Source organism: Vicugna pacos, chromosome 9 (genome assembly GCF_048564905.1).
Source record: "Vicugna pacos chromosome 9, VicPac4, whole genome shotgun sequence".
Lineage (NCBI taxonomy): Eukaryota > Metazoa > Chordata > Mammalia > Artiodactyla > Camelidae > Vicugna > Vicugna pacos.
Window position 1 is genome coordinate 1,136,148 of NC_132995.1, and position 18,465 is coordinate 1,154,612.

At 51.1% G+C, this 18,465-nt stretch overlaps 2 protein-coding genes and 2 long non-coding RNA genes across 6 annotated transcripts; 2 read left to right on the forward strand and 2 right to left on the reverse strand.

The window, feature by feature from the left end:
- Positions 1 to 561: 561 nt before the first annotated feature.
- Positions 562 to 8,638, reverse strand: LOC102536707 (uncharacterized). The gene is given in 6 exon segments (XM_072966507.1): positions 562 to 1,462; positions 1,464 to 2,556; positions 5,118 to 5,216; positions 5,697 to 5,823; positions 6,683 to 6,736; positions 8,371 to 8,638. Coding segments are annotated over 6 exon segments (1,536 nt in total). The 5' UTR covers positions 8,404 to 8,638; the 3' UTR covers positions 562 to 1,332.
- LOC140698025 (uncharacterized) lies at positions 8,490 to 9,340 on the forward strand. The gene is made up of 2 exons (XR_012075382.1): positions 8,490 to 8,746; positions 9,005 to 9,340. It is a non-coding gene; the product is annotated as an uncharacterized lncRNA (long non-coding RNA).
- A 345-nt stretch (positions 9,341 to 9,685) lies between these two features.
- LOC140698023 (uncharacterized) lies at positions 9,686 to 10,967 on the reverse strand. The gene is made up of 2 exons (XR_012075380.1): positions 10,837 to 10,967; positions 9,686 to 10,219 (listed from the first exon to the last, which is right to left on the reverse strand). It is a non-coding gene; the product is annotated as an uncharacterized lncRNA (long non-coding RNA).
- LOC102536949 (zinc finger protein 772) lies at positions 10,827 to 17,605 on the forward strand. Of its 3 annotated transcripts, XM_072966510.1 has the most exons (6): positions 10,827 to 10,951; positions 11,120 to 11,352; positions 11,912 to 11,950; positions 13,472 to 13,598; positions 14,133 to 14,255; positions 14,908 to 17,605. In XM_072966510.1, the coding sequence occupies exons 2-6, from the start codon at positions 11,320 to 11,322 to the stop codon at positions 16,053 to 16,055; spliced, it is 1,470 nt and encodes a 489-aa protein (XP_072822611.1). In that variant the 5' UTR covers positions 10,827 to 10,951; positions 11,120 to 11,319; the 3' UTR covers positions 16,056 to 17,605. The 3 variants fall into 3 exon arrangements, with proteins under 3 accessions (XP_072822611.1, XP_072822610.1, XP_072822612.1); XM_072966509.1 differs by lacking the exon at positions 10,827 to 10,951 and having other exon boundaries at positions 11,048 to 11,352; XM_072966511.1 differs by lacking the exons at positions 10,827 to 10,951; positions 11,120 to 11,352; positions 11,912 to 11,950 and adding an exon at positions 12,081 to 13,034.
- Positions 17,606 to 18,465: the final 860 nt, after the last annotated feature.

Below are 18,465 nucleotides of genomic sequence, written 5' to 3' on the forward strand. Positions count from 1 at the left end.
TGAGTATTTCTTTAGTTTCTAATGTAAGAATATTTCTTAGGCTCATGTTATAGTCTGCTGGCCCCAACCTGAAAATAGCCTTCTACCTAAGGAGTTCTGATTCTTGTTTTATGAAACATTGTATTCATAAGCCAACAAATGGACAGTAAATATTCTTAGGCTGCTTTTGAGGCTATCTCAGAAGAGATAGGAGTTATGTTCATGTCTAAACATGTCTATATATATTGGGTTTTATCTGTATGTAAATCTGTACGATTTCACAAGATTGGATGACTCTTAAGACTCCAGTACCATACTGAGATAAGGCTTTTCTTCCAGGCAAAGATAAAGTAGTGTAAGAAGAAAAAAAACAAAAGACTACAATACCAAAAGTACAATCAATAAAAGAGTAAATGGATAAACTGGATTTTATGAAAATTGAGAATTTCTACTCCAGGAAAGATACTGTGAAGGAGTGAAAACCAAAGCCACAGACTGTGGGGAAATACTGGTAAAGCACTTCAGATGAGTAACTTGCATCCAGAATATGCTAAGAAATTGCAAGACAGTTCTTTTAATAATAGGCAAAAAACTTCGAACAGATAATTCACTAAAGAAGATATATGGATGGCAGATACACAGGGAGAAGTCATTCAGGAAATGCAAATTAAAACCACAATGAAATACTACTTCACAGCTACTAGAATGGCTGAAATGAATGGCCAGTGTCTTACATACAAAGGTCACCAAGGATGTGAGGAACCTGGAAATCTAGTACACTCCAGGAAGAATGTGACGTGGCATAACCATTTAGAACACAAGGTGGCAAGTTCTTTAAAATTTAAATACTTGGATCAACTTCCAGCGTGACAGTGTGAGGAGTTTTGCAGATCCGCTTCCCAGTGAAACTGGAAAAATTATTTTTTGAAAAAAAGCCACCTTTTAAAGCCCCTGGAAATGATCCTAAGGATATACAGCAAATGAAGAAGCATTAAATAAATGTTAAGAAAATCTAGTAGTATGGAAGTACAGCAAAGAGCCAGTCACATCTGAACCAAGACCACTCCTTCTGTCCCTACTCCAAACTCAGAGATGAAAACCCCAGCCCAGACTGAGGCAGCCAAGGACACAGGAAGCTCCCAGGCAGAGGGCTAGCCTCTCAGGAAGGGAGTATGTCACCAGTTCTCATCCCGCCCCAGTGTCCATGTTTGGATGAATGATACTCAGTTGTTGGCACAGTCATAAAGGCTACTCTGAGAGCGTCTGTGTTTAAATTAGGTTGACAAGGAGATAGCACATACCCTGCACGCTTAAGGCCTTTCTCCAGCCTAAACTTTCTGGTGCCAAATGGGCTTAAGCCATTGGCTGAAACCTTTCTTCACGTTCCCTGTATTTGTAAGGCCTGTTTGGGTTGTGAGGTTTCTGTTGCTGAATCAGAGCAGACCTTCGGTTAAAGGCTTCTCCACCTTGGCTACATTCAAGACTTTTCTGCACTGTGAACTTTCTGGTGTTGAATGAGGTTGAAACGCTGGCTAAATGATTTCCCACAGTTACTGCACTCATAAGGCATTTCTCCAGTGTGAATCCTCCGATGTTTAACAAGGCTGGAGCTGTGACGAAAAAACTTGCCACACTCCCTGCACTCATAAGGTCTTGCTCCAGTGTGAACCCTCTGGTGTTTAACGAGGCTAGAATTCTCACTGAAGAACCTTCCGCACTCATTGCACTTAAAAGGCTTTTCTCCAGTGTGAACTTTTCGATGTTGCATGAGGCTAGAGCTCTGGCTAAAAAATTTCCCACATTCACCGCACTCATAAGGCCTTTCTCCAGTGTGAACACGCCAGTGATTAATAAGGCTTGACTTGTGGCTGTAGAATTTCCCACATTCGCTGCACTTATAAGGTCTTTCTCCGGTGTGAACTCTCTGATGTTTCATGAGGCTGGAGTTAAAGCCAAAGAATTTCCCACATTCGTTGCACTCGTAAGGCCTTACTCCAGTGTGGATTCTGTGATGCTGAACGAGAGTGGAGTTGTGCCTGAAGGCTTTTCCACACTCACTGCATGTAAAAGGCTTCTCTCCAGTGTGAACTCTCCGGTGTTGAATGAGGTCTGCGTTGCGGCTGAAGGATTTTCCACATTCACTGCACCCATAAGGCCTCTCACCGGTGTGAACTATTTGGTGGATAAAAAGGTTGGATTTATGGCTAAATAACTTCCCACATTCGCTGCACTCATAAGGCTTTTCTCCAGTGTGTAGTCTCTGGTGCTGAACAAGTAAGTACTTCTGACCGAAGGCTTTCCCACATTCGCTGCACCTGTAATACCTTTTTCCAGGGGGTGGGCCCTCCGCACTTTTGGTGCTTGTGTGCGGCGCCCCTCCACCATGAGCCACCTGATGCTTGTGAAGACCAGTGCCAGCTGGGGAGTCCTTCCCACCCTCCTCATCCTCTTCTTTTCTTAAGGGTTTCTCTCCAGAATTCAGCTTCTGCTGTTGGGGAAGCTTTGCTCTGAGCACTCCTTCTCCATCAGCACTCGGCTCAGAAGGTGGCTCCTCCATGTCAGCTCCACACCCACAACCTGAAAGCACAGAAATGCTGGTGAAGTGTGTGCAGAGGATGCAGACTTTGGCGGGCGGGGGCGGTGCTCACAGACGTGTCTGACACACCCAGTAATGAGTCCCTTGGCTATTGGCGGGGAGGGAGAGCTTGCAGTGCAGGGCTGGAGCTGGTGAGCTCACAGATGTGGGGGACTCACGAGTAGCAGGGGCAGCCTGTAGACAGGCTGTGAACTCCGCGACCAGGTGCACCAGGTGTGAGAAGGCAGGCCCCTGCCACACGTTCTCCTTCCTGCCCTCCTGACTGGGACCCAGCGCCATTCAAGTGCTCCAGTGAAGTCCCTTTGCACCTTTTCTTGTGTGCCCCACCCTGACTCCCATTCAAGGCACTTGCCCAGGGGTCCCTCCATTTCTCCCCTGTGTGCTTGAGTCCCCTCCCTTGGCACTCCCTCCTGTGACCCCCATGGCCCTCGGCCTGCAGTGATTGTCTGACACCTGTGAGTATAATAAACTTCTATTCCCACTCCTCTCCTGTCTTCTCTTGGGGCCGCATGTGACTGGCCGTCTCATAGAAGAACACAAAATGTTTGGCCTCACAAACAGGATGGTCTAGTCACAGGTGAGGGGGGACTTAGGAGATGACCCTTACTGTGTGGCTTACTAACTGGCTGTCCCAGTCGGGCTCCGCCATCTGGGAAGGCGTGGTGGCATGTTGGCATCCCCACGTGCTGCTCTGTGGTGCATCTCTCAGGCACTGCCAAGGCCTCCAGGCCCTAAACTGGGGGCCCTGTCCTCCTAGAACACCCTGAGACTCCACTTCTGGCAGCCCTGACTCAATGAGAGGCAGGGATAGGTTCTCCCACCTGGCACTCCCTGATGAGGGGCAGATCGGCATAACTGGTTACAAACAGCATGAAGGCTTCACCGGGCATGAGGGTGAGAGGGGAAAGTGGGCAAGGCACCCTGGGTGTCGCAGGGGGTTGCCTGTGAGCTGGTGTGCTGACCCGTGAGGGCTGGGTGACCTTCAGGGATTACTCGTCGCGCCGGCACTGGGGGCCTCCTTGTGTTCCCCCTCAGTCCTAGACAGAGATGCTGCAGCCCTGTGAGGAGGTCCGGCAGGCACCCGTGAGGGTCGGTGGCTCTGACGGCCTCCTCTTCGCTGCTGCTGATCTCTGTCTGCTGATCCCATGGGCACTAGGGGCCCCATCCCTGCAGGTCAGTGGCTCAAGATCTTGCAGGCCAGGATCTTAGCAGGAACGTTCAATTCCAGTATCTCCCAAGAACCAGAGGAGGCTAGCCAATTATTTAAGGAAGGCAAGGGGTCAGGGTACAGCTCCATGCTCAGCATGTGTGAGGTCCTGGGCTCAATCCCCAGTACCTCCGTGAAAAACAAGATAAAACATGTTTGTGACATTGCTGGGCTCTAGCACCGCTGCCTGTCAGCATGCCAGCTCGCCAGCTCCCAAGGTCTAGGAGACACCCCCAAAGGAGCCCAGCCACCACAGCCTCCGAGTGCACCCCGCCCAGCCGAGCGAGGGAAGATGCTGCCCGCCAGATGGGCCACAGCGAGGAAGGACCCGAGGTCCTCCCAGTCCCAGCAGCTCAAGAGCACGGGAGATCACAAAAAATTCTAAAGAGAAACTCACAATTTTATGAAACTAGAAATCCAGAAATTCTTAAAAGATTTCATTCGAAGATATGGGGAAACGTGTGCTGAGTGGTCACTGAGAGCATTTATGATACAGCGTTAATGGTCGTTGGTTCAAGACCTGCTAAAAGAAGGGGCACTTATGCCCACTGTTTCCCCTTCCGAAGACTAGCACTTAGCTCCTGACTAGCAAACCTTCAGAGCTCAAGTTACCCCGACCAAGGCTCCAGTGCCTAACATAATCGAGGTGACTGAAGACACCCAGCGGCGCCAGTGGCCACTTGCTGTGGGGGTCTGGCCAGGACAGGTTTTGTTTGGTTTCTTGGGGGGTGGTAACTAGGTTGGTTGGTTGGTTGGTTTTTAATGGACATATTGGGGATTGAACCAGGCCCTCGTGCATGCTAAGCACGTACTTCACCATCGAACTATTCCCTCCCGGTCCCAGGCAGTACGTTTTATTCAGTGCCTGTTACCCATTAGTCACAGCCCCTGGTTGCCTTTACCTCTGAAGGAACCCAGTGCAATTACCAAGGTGTCCATGAGGCATTTAAACAGCCCAGCCACTGCCCACAACTACTGCCAGGACCCAGAGAGCGTCCCCCCAGTTCTTTACCCACCAGGTACCTCCCTTTGATGCTGGGCAGAACAGGCAATATGTATTCCCATCTTAAGAGGACCCATCACAGCCACAGGAGACACCAGCTTGGGCACCTGTACAGCAACTTCTGTCAAATGAGATCAAATCGTGACTGCCAGCCAGCGCCTGGCAGCGGCCTTTCAGATCAGGGACACGCTGCCCGTTCTCCACAGACCTACAAGTCTCTAAGCCCAGATGTGCTCGTACAGCACACTGGCTCGTGAGCCCACTGGAGCGACTCCGGGTATGATTTGAACCCATCCCAGAGTTTACACTTCCCCCTTCCTCCCTCCAGGTACCTCTTGGCACGGCTGCAGTCCTGACTCCAGGGGGAGGCAGAAAGGGCTCTCCCCACCACTCCAACTTGGTAATTTCACAGGTCCTGGAAGATGTGAATCCTAAGGGAGGGACAAGATAGGCAGGTCAGAGCCACCAACTCCACAGCAGACCACAGGAATGAAAACTAAATATTACAAAAAAGAACCTTGGAAAGGATCTTGTAAGGAAAAACTCAGCCCAGCAGTGGCCATGTTAGTGCCTCAATTCCTGGCCCAGGTAGATCCCATGCCAGCCATAGCAAGAGGGCAGAACTGGGGACCAGAACCCCCATGGGTTCTCACAGGGTCACCAGGCCAGGGAGGGGCCAATAGGGTGTGATGCATCAGTCTAACTGCAACACCTCTGATCCCCAAACCCTTTCCTGCACAATTCTGGGGCAGCTTGGGGACAGAACGGGTAGAGCACCTAGCCCATCCTGCAACTCACAACGCCTCCTACCAGATGTGGGGAAGGTGCAGGACCCGTGGTCCCGCTCTGGGGTGGATGGGCTTGCTCTTGGAGAAGGGAAGGGGGAAACCTGTGGGGTGCGAGGACCTTACCCAGAGAGGCCATCAGTGCGAAGTTCTCCAGCATCACACTGCGGTACAGGAGTCTCTGGGTCTCATCCAGGAGCCCCCACTCGTCCCAGGAGAAGTAGACGGCCACATCCTCAAACGTCACTCGGCCCTGTCAAGATGGGGATGGTCAAGGTTATATGCAGCCTCCTTTCCCAGGACTCCAGGCGTCTCCCCCGACGCCCACCCTCCTCCCAGGCTCCCCACCTCAGAAGGATACCAGCCCTGGTGTCACTGATGCCCACCCTCTCCCGGCTGTCCCACCCATCACTGTGTACTGCCCTCAGCAACAACAGGCAGTGGGTGGGCAGGTGCCATCTCAGCTCTGGGCCTGGCCTGCAGAGCCTCACCCTTCTCCTGCCAGACAATTTGCCCGGGATCCTCCAGACTGTCCTTCCCAAGCACAACCAGAACTGATCACCGTTCTCCCTACAGCCCCCAGTACAAGGGCCTGAGGCCATCGGTTTACATGCTCCCCCAGCACGTACATCATTCTTTACACCACACCTCCCTCCACAGCTCCGACCCCTCATTGTCACCACCACACCTCACAGCAGGTATTGGCCTCGCCACCGGCCAGTGTGCACAGCGCATCCTGAGAGTGCTCAGCAAATGAATCAGAACCCCACCCTGTCCAAGTGCCTCAAAGGCCCTGACCACCAAAGGCAGCTCCCAGGCCTGCTCTGAAGGTCTCCCTACTTGGTCCTTATCCCTGTTTCACCCTCAGCCACCTGGAACCACATGCAGATCTCAGACACCCTCAGCTTCGTCCACTTCTGTGTCCTCTCCCCAGTCTCCACTCCCTCTGATGCTTATTCGAAGTCCAGGTCCACGTGTCTCTCACATCAGGCCTACAGCTGTCCTGGAGGACCCCATCTGATCTCGTGCTAGTCCCTGGCCAACAATGTTGGGCCCCAAAGGCTCACCCAAGGCCCCTCACACTATCATCCGTCCTCAATGATGCCTCTTACCAGCTGTGTGACCTTGGGTAGATACTCCACTTCCCTGGGCCTCAGTATTCCGATCTGTCAAATGGGGATAATAATGATGTCCACTCAATGGGGCTACTGTTTGCATCAAACTCACCTCCGTGCGTCAGGTACTAGTGTTGACTTTTACTGTCCTCATAAGTGATGCTTCTCTTGACACTGCCATGCAAACGAACTGATGGGTATTGAAAATATAGTTTTTTAACATGCTCTTTAAGAAAACACGAGATTGAAACTGTTTGACTTAATCAAATGGATGAGCAGCATATTAAGATTTCAACCATTAAGTGCTTATACCCCTTAATTTGTTAAATCCATGTTATTTGAACTGCCTATGTATGTATATGTATATATGTAAATATATACAAATGTATGTATACACACATATGTATTTTTACCAGTTAGGATTAAATGAGTACTTATTTCATAAACTTAAAATTTAATAAACTGGGGGCTTGGATCTGAGAAAACTGAGTAGACATTAGTCCTGTTGGCAACCTGGCTGCTACTCTCTCTGGAATGGGGCCCTTCCATTGGAGCAGTTCCTCTTCCCTCCTGCCCTAAAAGCTGGGAGAACTCAGGCACCGAAGGGGATGCTCGACTAGCTTGGCTGACTATTCTTTTTCCTCACAAGGAGTGGAAACAAGCATCTGCTGAGCCTGGAGAGCCAGATCTACACCACTGACCACCTCAGTCTCCGTCCCAGGCCCGGGTCCTCATAACCCATAACCCTCCACTCCTGTACACACCAGCCAGAGCAACTTCAGAGCACAGGAATCCATCCGTCTGGAGGCAGTCCTACCCTCCAGGCTCATGTGAAATAAAAACTTGAAGATTCTCCCTCCTAAATATGAGCCCCAGGCCTCGCCCTGGTCCAGGCCACCACCCACCATCCCTTAGATATCTCCAGTCCAGCTCCCTCCCCAGCACCCCATAGATGAGTGAGCAAGCCACCCATGTGACCTCTTCACTCTGGGACAGCTCAGGGTTACCATGTCCAAAAACCCAACTCCTAATCTTTTCCCTGAAACCTGCTCCCTGCACTGAATTCCCCATGTCCATTCTTCCAGATACTCAGGAAACAACGGTGCCAACCAAAAAACAGGATTGTCCTTCCACTTTTTCACAGCCTCATCTGGTGCACCAGAAGTCCTGTCTGTTCAGTTTTTAAAACCAGTCAGAGATCTGATCGTCCCTTCCCTCTTGCTCCCTAGCAATGGTTCAGTACCCACCAGAACTCTCTATTGTGTTGACTTCCTCACAGGTCTCCACGTCTCCACCCCCATCACCGTCTGTTTTTCCCTGAGAAACCTTTGGAAAACTCGACACATAGACTGAGTCCCTCATATCCACAACCGTCCGGGGCCACCAGCGGCCTCAGAATGAAGGGCCAGCTGCTCGGCCTGCATTTTCGCGTGAGTCGTCCCCTCGACTGTTCGTGCAGACTCGAGACAAACCTGAAGGTCAAGGCCCAGAGTTCAGCGACTGTTCCAAGGCTGTGACTCTGCCTGTAACCCACTCTCACACCCCATCATACTGGCTGGCAGAAATGGGGACCCCACCCAGAGCGCCCTACAGAGCTGGACCCAGGGGCCTGAGCAGGGGACGATCAGTGGGGTCTCTAGTGTCCGGCGGGAGAGGGCGGTGCGGGCCGGAGGACGCGCGTTTACCTGAGGCGGGTCCCTCAGCGCGGCCACCGCCATCGGAGCCCGTGGGAGGAGCGGCACCGGGAGCGGAGGTCCCGGTCGGGCCCCAGCAATCCCAGTCCCCGACCCAGAATCGCGAGACCCCCGGGCGCCGCTGCGGAACGTCAGACCCGCCTCAGTGCAAGGAAGACAACGTCCGTCTCCTCTCGCGCCTTCGCACTCTGGTCACCTCAGCTCAACAGCAACCTTTCTGGAGCCTCTGATCAGGCTGACCGACCGCCGAAACCCCGAAATGACCGCCCCAAAGCCGACGCCGGAAGTCCCGCCCAGCGGTTCTGCACGTCAGAAACGTCTGTTTTATTGGCCGAGAGCCACCGCGGCGTAGGGCAGCGCCTTCTGGGTAATGTAGTTCCCAAACCGCCAAACGTTGAGAAGTGGATACCGCTGCAGAGATGACGGTGGAAGGGAAATCCGGGTCAAGAACTTTGCCAGTCACACATCTAGAGACTGTCCTTATTATGGATGGGCCTGTATTCCACTGTTCCTGAGCAGCCGGTGCTGCAGTTTTTCTTTCTCTTGAAGGAATCAAAGAGGATCTTGAGGGTCACAATAAAACCTTGGAATGAGCCAGTTATATATTACCAAATTTCCTTTCCAGTGGAACGCCCAACATCAAAAACGGTGGTGAAGCAAAGACTCTGAGCTCTGGATACAGGTGATGAGATAGCCAAGGATCCCAAGTGTTCACCTCCCTCCATTACCCCAAACTCATCTGTGCCCTTCCCTACTTAAGGGCCCAGCACTGATGTTCAGACAGGACAAAAAACCTCAAACCCAACACTTCTCTCCCCCTAGCGTTCTCCTCTTCATCCCTTCTTCGTATTCCACTACTCTTCCATTTCCATGTTACAAACCCAACTCCCTGCAGGTGGGAAGGATGCTGGACTGTTGTTGACACCAGGCAGCTGTTGATAAAAGAGATGACAACACTTTATTATGTGTTCTTCCACTGTCTCCTTTACCACTGACTCCTTTACTCGTGTCCATCTTCATTTCCCAGATTTTTCTCTTCTAAGTCTCATCTGTAGGTTAAGCAGTGACGAACTTCATCACCACTTTGGAATGACTTATGAGGACAAAAGATAATGAAGTTTTCGCTCCTTCCTGGAACTTTCTGGAACTAGGTGTTCAGTACTATCTGATTCTGGAAAGGAGGAGGGGCGATGTCATGCTGGACCAGCCAAGGGTGGTCCATCTCCCTGATACCTAGTGACAGTTTACCCTCTCAAGTAGAGAGGAGATTCTTATAGCGATCAAATGACAGATCAGGCCAAACAAATACAGTTAATGAATGAACTGGTTTATTGAAACTTACACATAAGTGAGAAAAAGTGGGCAGAGACATAGAGAGCCAAATGTAAGTTAATATGTAGAATGAAAGTAAGCCACTGGAGTATAAAGGGCTAGTGATGGACTAAGTCCCTGTGAGCACACATGGAAAAGCCCAGTTGGATCAGGAGACGATTACCAACCCAAAGTTGAGTGTGCTTGCCTGCAATGCAGCAAAGCCAATCTGCTGACACCAAGTTGTGGTGAAGGGAGTACAGTGTTTGCTGCAAGATGCCAAGCAAGGAGAAAGGCAGCTAATGTTCAAAAGACCTGAACTCCTGGGTGGCTTTTAGGGATGGGTTTTCAAAGACAAAATGAGGGAGAAAATTGTGGGGAACGTGATCAGCTTGTGCTTTTCAAACTGGTAGACGGTGAAGTAACCAGGTGAGGTCACAGGGGTCAATATTGTCAAATCTTTACACTTCAGCCCATCTGGGGGTAACATGCACAGGGTCTTCATTCTCTATCTGGTTGGGTCTGGTTTCTGTAAAACAATTGAGGAATGTGCATTAGACTTTACCTTTGAGATACAACTGGGAGTCCTTGGAGCTGATCTGTTGTTTAGGTTATGGTTATTTCTCTGCCTGACTGCCTTGTTTTTTTTTTCTGCATTCCTTATTTCTTCTAGTCATAAACTGCTGGGGCTTGTTTCTTTCTCTACTCATGGAGGGCCTAAGAGGCCACAGTATATTCCTACAGCCTTTTTCTTTTAACAATAAAACATAATTTTATTTCATGAACATAATGTATTTAGCTATGAAACAGCACCTTTTTAGATTGAAGTATAGTTGCTATACAATATAGTATGTTACATGTTTACATTATGATTCACAATGTTTAACGGTTATACTACATTTATACCTATTATAAAACATTGGCTATATTTCCCAACTTGTACAATATATCCTTGTAGCTTGTTTTATACCCAATAGTTTATACCTCTTAATATCCTACCCCTATATTGCCCCTCCTCCCTTCCCTCTCCCCACTGGTAACCACTAATCTGTTCTCTTTATCTGTGGGTCTGTTTTTTTGTTTGTTTCTTTCTTTGTTACATTCAGTAGTTTATTGTATTTCTTAGACTCCACATATAAGTGATACCATGCAGTATTTGTCTTCTCTGACTTATTTCACCGGAAATATCGGTGCGGCTCTGTTAAGAGGAAGCGGCGCTCTATCAAAGCCGATTCCAGGCGAGGGCAGCTCGGAGGCGCAGGTATCCCTACTCCATCGTTGGTGCTGTGGAAACTACATTACCCAGGAGCCTTGGCGGCGCTGGGCCAATGAAGGCCCAGAAAAGGGGCGTTTCCGTTCCTACGGAAGACGCTAAGGCGGGACTTCCTATTCCCTCCCTGGGCGGACATTTTGTTTGCTTTTGGATTAGTCCACCAAAGCCGTTTCCACGGCGCAGCGTTACAGCCGAGGTGACACAACAGAGAAAACGCGAGAGGCGTTGTCGGCACCAAACAGAGGCGGACCTGAGGAGCGGCAGCGGCACCGCCCGGGGACCGGGCCGCCGGGACCCCGCACTTGTCGCTCTGCAGCTTCTCCGGCCCCTCACGCCTGCCTCAGTCCATAGGTCCGATGGCGGCGGCCGCGCTCGCGGACCCGGCGCAGGTGGGTGCTGCGCCCCTGGCCCTCCCCCGGCCTCGGGCGAGGGGCGCCTCGGTTGCCCGCAGCTCAGGCCCATGCGTCCGGGCAATGGGGGGCGCTCTCGGTCGGGTCCCGTGTCTGACGGCCAGCGCGGTGGGACGTAGAAGGATGTGACAGGGGAGGGGCCGCGTGTGCGGAGGCTTAGAGGCGCGACACAGCCTCTGAAGAGATCGGAGAATCGGAGCAGCGGTGCCTTCAGTTCTCAAGGTGATGGGAGCCACGGAAGGCTCTGAACAGAGGAGACACACGAGCTGATGGTTGAAAAAGTATTCCGTAGACCGCCCAGGTGTGAACAGACTTGGGGTGCAGGGTGGGGTCGGGGGAGACGACGAGGACAGTGGGGCCCAGAAAGTTGAGGTGTAGTCTGAGGCAATGCAGCGGTCACCTGGCCCTGAGGCCTGGGCCACAGAGGGTAGTCAGCCAGCCCCAGGTCCTTGTGGCGGGGCAGGAGGAGGGGACAGGCTTCAGCCCGTGGGGCTCTTTTCGCGGTTGCTTGTCTCTCACAGTTTTCTTCTTTCCACAGGTTCCCGTGATCTCAGATGCAATTGTGGGCCCTGTTCAGGTGAGGGGAGGTTGTCCTTGTTCTCATCAGTTCGTCCCCACCCCCACCCACGAGGTCTCCAGGACTGGTGTCACAGAACACTTTACTTGTACTCTCTCCTGGCTCTGGAGTCTGAGGCCCCTGGAGAAACCCCAAGCCCAGGGTTCTGAGGTCAGACCAGGGCTAAATGGAAAGGTTCCCATTTCTGGAAACCCTTGGAATAAGGTTTGTTCCAGGCACAGGAATCAGAATGTGCAAAGATTTGAAGGTGAGATTGAGTCGGGAGTTTTCAGGAAACTCCAGGTCTCCGGGAGGAGAGTATACCTCAAATGGTAGAGCGCATGCTAAGCATGCACGAGGTCCTGGGTTCAAGCCCAGTACCTCCAATAAAAAAAAATAATAATAATAAATAGGCCTAATGACTACCCCAAAAAAAATAAAAAAAGAAACTCCAGGCCTCCACCATGTCTGGTAGCAATCAGGAGCAGGTGGTCAGGAGGTCAGGTCTGAGATGGCCGGCTTACAAGGCGGGCCTCTCTTCTGAGGGCAGTGTAGCTGTGATGGGTGTGGGGCAGAGGAGTGAGGTAATCTGATCCAGGTTTTAGCAGCCTCCCTCTGGGTGCCCAGTGGAGAACAGACTGTATGTGATGAGGGCTGAGGGAATTGGAGTAGAGACAAGGGGACTGGAGAGAAGGCTGATTCAGTATTCCAGGTGAATGGTAAGGGATGGGCCAGAGGGGTGGCTCTGTAGATGGGAGAAGTGATTGAGTCAGATTTTCTGATGTGAGAGTGAGAGATGGCCTCAAGGTTTTAGGCCTTATCAGCCGGAAGGATAGAAACTCCAGCATCAAGTTTGGAAGTAATTCTGTGTGGATACCTAGAGTTTATTTGTGGCCATGTGAAGAGTCCGATGTTCCAGAAAACACTGAATGGAGGGATCAAGTGAACTGCTGGACACAGGGCTGAAGTTCTGTGGAAGGTTCAGGATGGAGACATCCAAAAACTAGAAGATTGGGTGTACATCGGTTTATGAGGGAGAATCTGCACATCACAGTGGCAGTGCCGTTAATGAACCAGGAAGGTGATGATGGACACCAGCGACTGGGTAGGAGGCCAGAACTGGGAGACAGAGAGGGATCCAGAAACATGGTGTACCTGTGGAAAGGAGAATGGGTTGATGGTCCTTGGGTCCTGGTGTTGGGGGCTTAAGGAAGAAAGATGAGCCCAGCTTTGGTTGTCTGGTCAGCAAGAGCCTAGCACCTCCAGGAGAACTGGCTGGAAGGAGAGGGTGGGGGTATGGCCCTGCATGCCAGCCCCAGAGCTTAGATGGTGCCTTTCTGCCCTGGCCTGTTGTTGCTGTGGGTGGACACAGTGATCAGAGGGGCCTTGCAGAGAGAGCAGACCCCTGTGGCACCCAGCCCTGATAGTTGCTCTGAGTTGAGGAGTTGGGTAAGAAGGAATGCTGGAGGGATCTTTGGGGGAGTATGATGGGGTCCTTGGGAGAGAGGCTGTTCACAGACTCGGCTCTCCCCACTGTGGCAGGGGAAAGTCAACTTTGAGGACGTGTTCGTGTACTTCTCCCAGGAGGAGTGGGGACTCCTTGATGAGGCTCAGAGGCTCCTGTACCGCGAGGTGATGCTGGAGAACTTTGCACTTATGGTATCACTGGGTAAGGCCCTCACGTCCCCAGTGGCATCCTGGACTGGGCTGTCCCCCTTCCCTGTTTCCCAGAGGCAGCTTGGCCCTTCTTGTGTCAGAGCCACAGTCGTTCCCTCCGTCCGCAGCTCCCTGAGGTGGGCACTCTGGATGCCAGGTGTGAGCTGCATGCACTACCACCTCCAGCTTCTGAGCAGCCCCAACAGCTGCTGCCCTGAAGGCTTGCATGGATGGATGCAGGAGCGAGGTGTCCCGTAGTCGCCCAGTGGGTCGTAGCCAGCTGGTCCTCTGCCTGACTGGGTGCCTCTGTCCTGATCCATGGCACTCCTGTCCCCCAGGTTCTGCCCCTTTCCTCCAGCTGATAGTTTTGGCCACCAGCCTGTGTCAGGAATTGCATGGACTGGGATGGGCACTACCTGCTGGGATCACTAGGCTCTCCCTGCTAGACACTACTGCAGAGCTATTTTGATAATACTTAGTTTTCTTCTCTGAGGGGTGGCTCACCGAGAGCAGTGCTGGCCATTTACCTGTCCTGTCTTTCCTTTAGGATATGTGTCTTCCATGCCCCATGGGGTTGCTCCACGGGAGCTGGGCAGTGAGCCCTGGGGATCTGACTGGGCGGACGTGACTCCGGCCGTGACCAGAGAGGCTCAGGGAGGGTGTGGCCCTGGTGAGTGGGAGCTGGGGAAAGATGTGATGTCGGGCTGGGCTCTAGTCATTCCTCCAGCTGCTCTTCGCCCACGGTCATTGATGTGGCAAGGCCACCGAGTACACTTCATTCCTGTCTGCTTTTCCATTTACACACTTGTCAGTTGACTGTTACACTCAGACCTTTGACCTTTGGCCGTTGCCCACCTCTGCCGCCACATCTCAGCTGTTCCTCTCCACTGCTGCTTCTGCACTGCTTTCCAACATTGGCTTATGCTTAACGTGTCGTGAGATACTTTAGGTAATACTTCAACACCAACTGTTCTGTTTGGTTGTAGCTGTTCAGGGGACACAGCCTTCTGCACAGTGCTCACCTGTCCCCAGCCGACTGGGCCTTGCTGAAATCCATTTGCAGATGACTTCATTGGAGACCCCAGCTCTTCCTGGGCTGTTCCCCATGTCTGTGTCCTCTCCCCCTCAAAGCCATTTCCGTTCTGTGACCTTTAGATGCCAACTACTGCATAGCAGCCCTTTACTCAGCTTGAACTTGGGCCTCTTGTCCTGTGGGCAGTCTCGTGACCTTGGTCTTAGTTCTGTTAGACACACATTTAGAATGAGACTGCCCCTTCCCACCAGTGTCAGTGTGCACTTCACCAGCACTTGTCTGCTTTCAGGCTGTCGGCGTGGGATGGAGGAGGAGGAAATAGCTTTTGAGCAGAGCGTTTCTGTAAAAGGAGTGTCACAGATCACGGTTCCTAGGACAGTTCTGTCTTCCGAGAAGGCTCACCCCTGTGAGACATGTGGCCCGATCCTGAGAGATGTTTTGCACTTGGCTGAGCACCAGGAAACACACCGTGAGCAAAAACTACACGTGTGTGTGGCATGTGGGAGACAGCTGTGGCTCAGCACAAACCTTCACCACCAGAAGCCGCACAGTGGAGAGAAGCCCTGCAGACGGGACGAGGGCAGGGCCTGCCTTGTGAACAGCTGCCCCGTCCAATCACTGGAGGTACCCTTTCCCACGGGGGAGGGTTGTAAGGACTTCCCAGCCAGCTCAGGCATTTTCCAGCACCGCACCCCTCTGGGTAAGTGGAAGCCACAAAGTAACACCACGTGTACAGAGACCTTTCACAGTGGACATAGGCATTATGAGTGCAGTGAATGTGGGAAAGCCTTCAGTCGTAAAGACTCACTTGTTCAGCACCAGAGAGTCCACACTGGAGAAAGGCCATATGAGTGCAGCGAATGTGGGAAAACCTTCAGCCGCAAACCCATACTTGCTCAGCACCAGAGAATCCACACTGGAGAGATGCCTTATGCGTGTGGGATATGTGGGAAGGTTTTTAATCACAGCTCTAACCTCATTGTACACCAGAGAGTCCATACTGGAGCCAGGCCATACAAATGCAGTGAGTGTGGGAAAGCCTACAGCCACAAATCCACGCTTGTCCAGCATGAGAGCATCCACACGGGAGAAAGGCCTTACGAGTGCAGCGAATGTGGGAAGTACTTTGGTCACAAATACAGACTCATTAAACACTGGGGTGTTCATACCGGGGCAAGGCCCTACGAGTGCATTGCGTGTGGGAAGTTCTTCAGCCAAAGCTCCGACCTTATTGCACACCAGAGAGTTCACAATGGTGAAAAGCCGTATGTGTGCAGCGAGTGTGGAAAAGCCTTTAGCCACAAACATGTGCTTGTTCAGCACCATAGAATCCACACTGGAGAAAGGCCGTATCAGTGCAGTGAGTGTGGGAAGGCCTTCAGGCAAAGGGCTTCCCTCATCAGACACTGGAAAGTTCACGCTGGAGAAAGGCCTTAGGATGGCGGAGAATACGCTGTCCTGTCCAGCACAGTGGGGGACACCGGGGAGAAGCTCTGAGAGCAGCCTTTGTGAGTCGCCGTCGGCCGGGATCTGAGCCTTGTGTGTGTGAACTCCCACCCTGAGGAGGTTCTTCTGTGCGCCAGCTACATGGGGCACTTCCTGGGGCAGTGTTGAACTTTGTAACATGCCTTTGTCCACTTGAACGGCTTCTGCACACTTGCCAGAAGTGTATCGCTGCCAGTGTCTCTGGAAGAAGCCATCCATCTATGCAACAGCAGGGTCCCAGCTTGCGCAGAAGTCACCCCCGCGTGCTTCAAGGGGCAGGCTCTCTGCTGCTGCTCCCTTCCCTGGAGGGAATCACCGGTAGCCTGAGCCCATTGAAGTCCTCACTCCTTTCTGCTTCCCCGCGCCCCCAGGTGGTTTAAGCTTGGAGGTGATCCAGTTTCGGCCAGAAGAATACAATCTTTGTTCTGCAGGCTGCTTACAGAGATGTCCGTTTTTCAGGCTTTGTCAGTCTCCTGTAGCCCTCCTGATGGATTTGTCCAGCCTCCAAGTCATGTAACTTGGGGATTGCCTGCCTCTTGCTGTTCTGGTTTTGCAACAAATGCCTTAGTTTTTAAGCTACCTTTAATCCTGGGGGTTGTGTTCACTTTGTGGGTTGAGTGGAGAACAGAGTTCGGCTGGCAGAGCCCAGTGAGGGAGTGAGCAGCTTGTGTGAGAGCTCCAGCTGTCATGTTGCCGTGGTGGTAGAATGGCAGAGAAAGAACAGCTCTCATTCTGGTTTCAGCCTAGTTTGCTCTGCTGCTCAAGGCCTCCTAGGACAGAATACCAGTCCTTGGGGTCCTCATCACGTGGCCTGTGTGGTGAGGATTTGTAGGACCAAGGGCACCCTGAGCAGTGGGCGTGTGCTGTGACAGCCTCTGGTGTGTCTGGGAGCAGCGTGACTTGGGCCCCTTGTTCCCACGGGTGTGTCATATTCCTCAGCCCTCTTGAGGGGAGCTTGGTTCCCTGGGACCTGCCAGCATCCCTGATCTGTCATTTGGTGGGCAGATGTCACTGTCCCCTAAGAGGGCCAGGTAGGAGTCATAACTGATACAGACACTGATTAATAGGAAGTTGGAGACTACAGCCAGCTATAGGGACTGTCACTCTTCTAAAGGTGTCTCTGCAAATGTTTCCATCACTTTGGTGTGAGGGTTTACGGAAATTCTCAGGACTCCCATAGTTGTGTCTCCTAATCTTATGGCTGCTGACCGTCTAAGCAATCTAAACATTTTCTGCAATTAATTGCACATATTTATAGTGTATAATTTGGTAAGTTTCAGTACATGTTTGCGCCTTTGAAACCAAGGTTCCTGATTCCTTTTACAATAACTCTCCCTATCACCCATTCCCAATCAACCACTCATCTTGCTTTCTGTCACCATAGGCTTGTTTGCAGTTCCTAGAGTTTGATGTGTGTGTGTGGCGGGGGGATAATTTAAAATGTGCTAGTACGTATGTGGCTTTGACAACCCTGCATAATTATTATGTAGCTTATCAACGTTCTGTGTGTCAGTAGTTCATTCTTCTCCGTCTATACATTTGCTTAGAGTACTCCACTTTAGAGAAATAGTTCCAAAGGAAGTGGCCCCAGAGAGGACTCCCGAGAATGAAGCCGCAGGGTCTGTTACAGCCTCAACCTGGAAGTGATGCGCCGTCGTTCCTGACTCACTCTGTGGGTGACAGACTAATCTTGGTTCCAGGTGGGATTCGTGGGAGGGTTTCTTGGATACTGGTGACCATAATCATAGTTGTTTTTTTTTTTTTAACCTTTTTAGTCTTTTAATGAGGAAGTATATCAACTGATTTCAAAAGGTAAACCAGCTTTGTGTTTCTGAGGTAAAGCCCGTCTGGTCATGATGTATGACTCTTTTCATGTATCGTTGAATTTAGTATGCTGGGTTTTGGGGGTTTTTTTGTTTTGTTTTGTTTTTTAAGATTTTGCATCCATACTCATGAGGGATGTTAGCCTCTTTTTTTTTTTTTTTTTTTTGGATGCTTAGTTTTGGTTGCTAGCAGTGTGATGCTGGCTTTACAGAACATGTTGGTCAAGTATTCCCTGCTCTTCAATTTTCTTGAAGAGTTTGTGAAGAATTGGCATTCTTTCTTCCTTAATTGTTTGATAGAATTCACTTGAAGAATCTGGGCCTGGAGTCTACTTTGTGGAAAGGTTTCTAAATGTTTATTTAATTTCCATGGTGGACATAGGTTTGTACAAAGTATCTTTCTGTTTTTTCCTACAGTGAGCTTTGGTGGTTTGTCTCTTTCTCAAGGAGTTTGTATTATTTAGTAGTCAAAATTTTCAAGCTATTCTCTTATTATTTATTAGTACGTGTAGAGCCTTCAGTGATGCCACCTGTCTTAT

What these genes read in the sequence shown, in the direction of transcription:
- LOC102536949 (XM_072966510.1), top strand. Translation starts at nt 11,320, where the DNA reads ATGGCGGCGGCCGCGCTCGCGGACCCGGCGCAG. An exon ending in CGCTCGCGGACCCGGCGCAG is followed by an intron (nt 11,353 to 11,911) that starts GTGGGTGCTGCG and finishes TTCTTTCCACAG; the next exon opens with GTTCCCGTGATCTCAGATGC. An exon ending in CAATTGTGGGCCCTGTTCAG is followed by an intron (nt 11,951 to 13,471) that starts GTGAGGGGAGGT and finishes CCACTGTGGCAG; the next exon opens with GGGAAAGTCAACTTTGAGGA.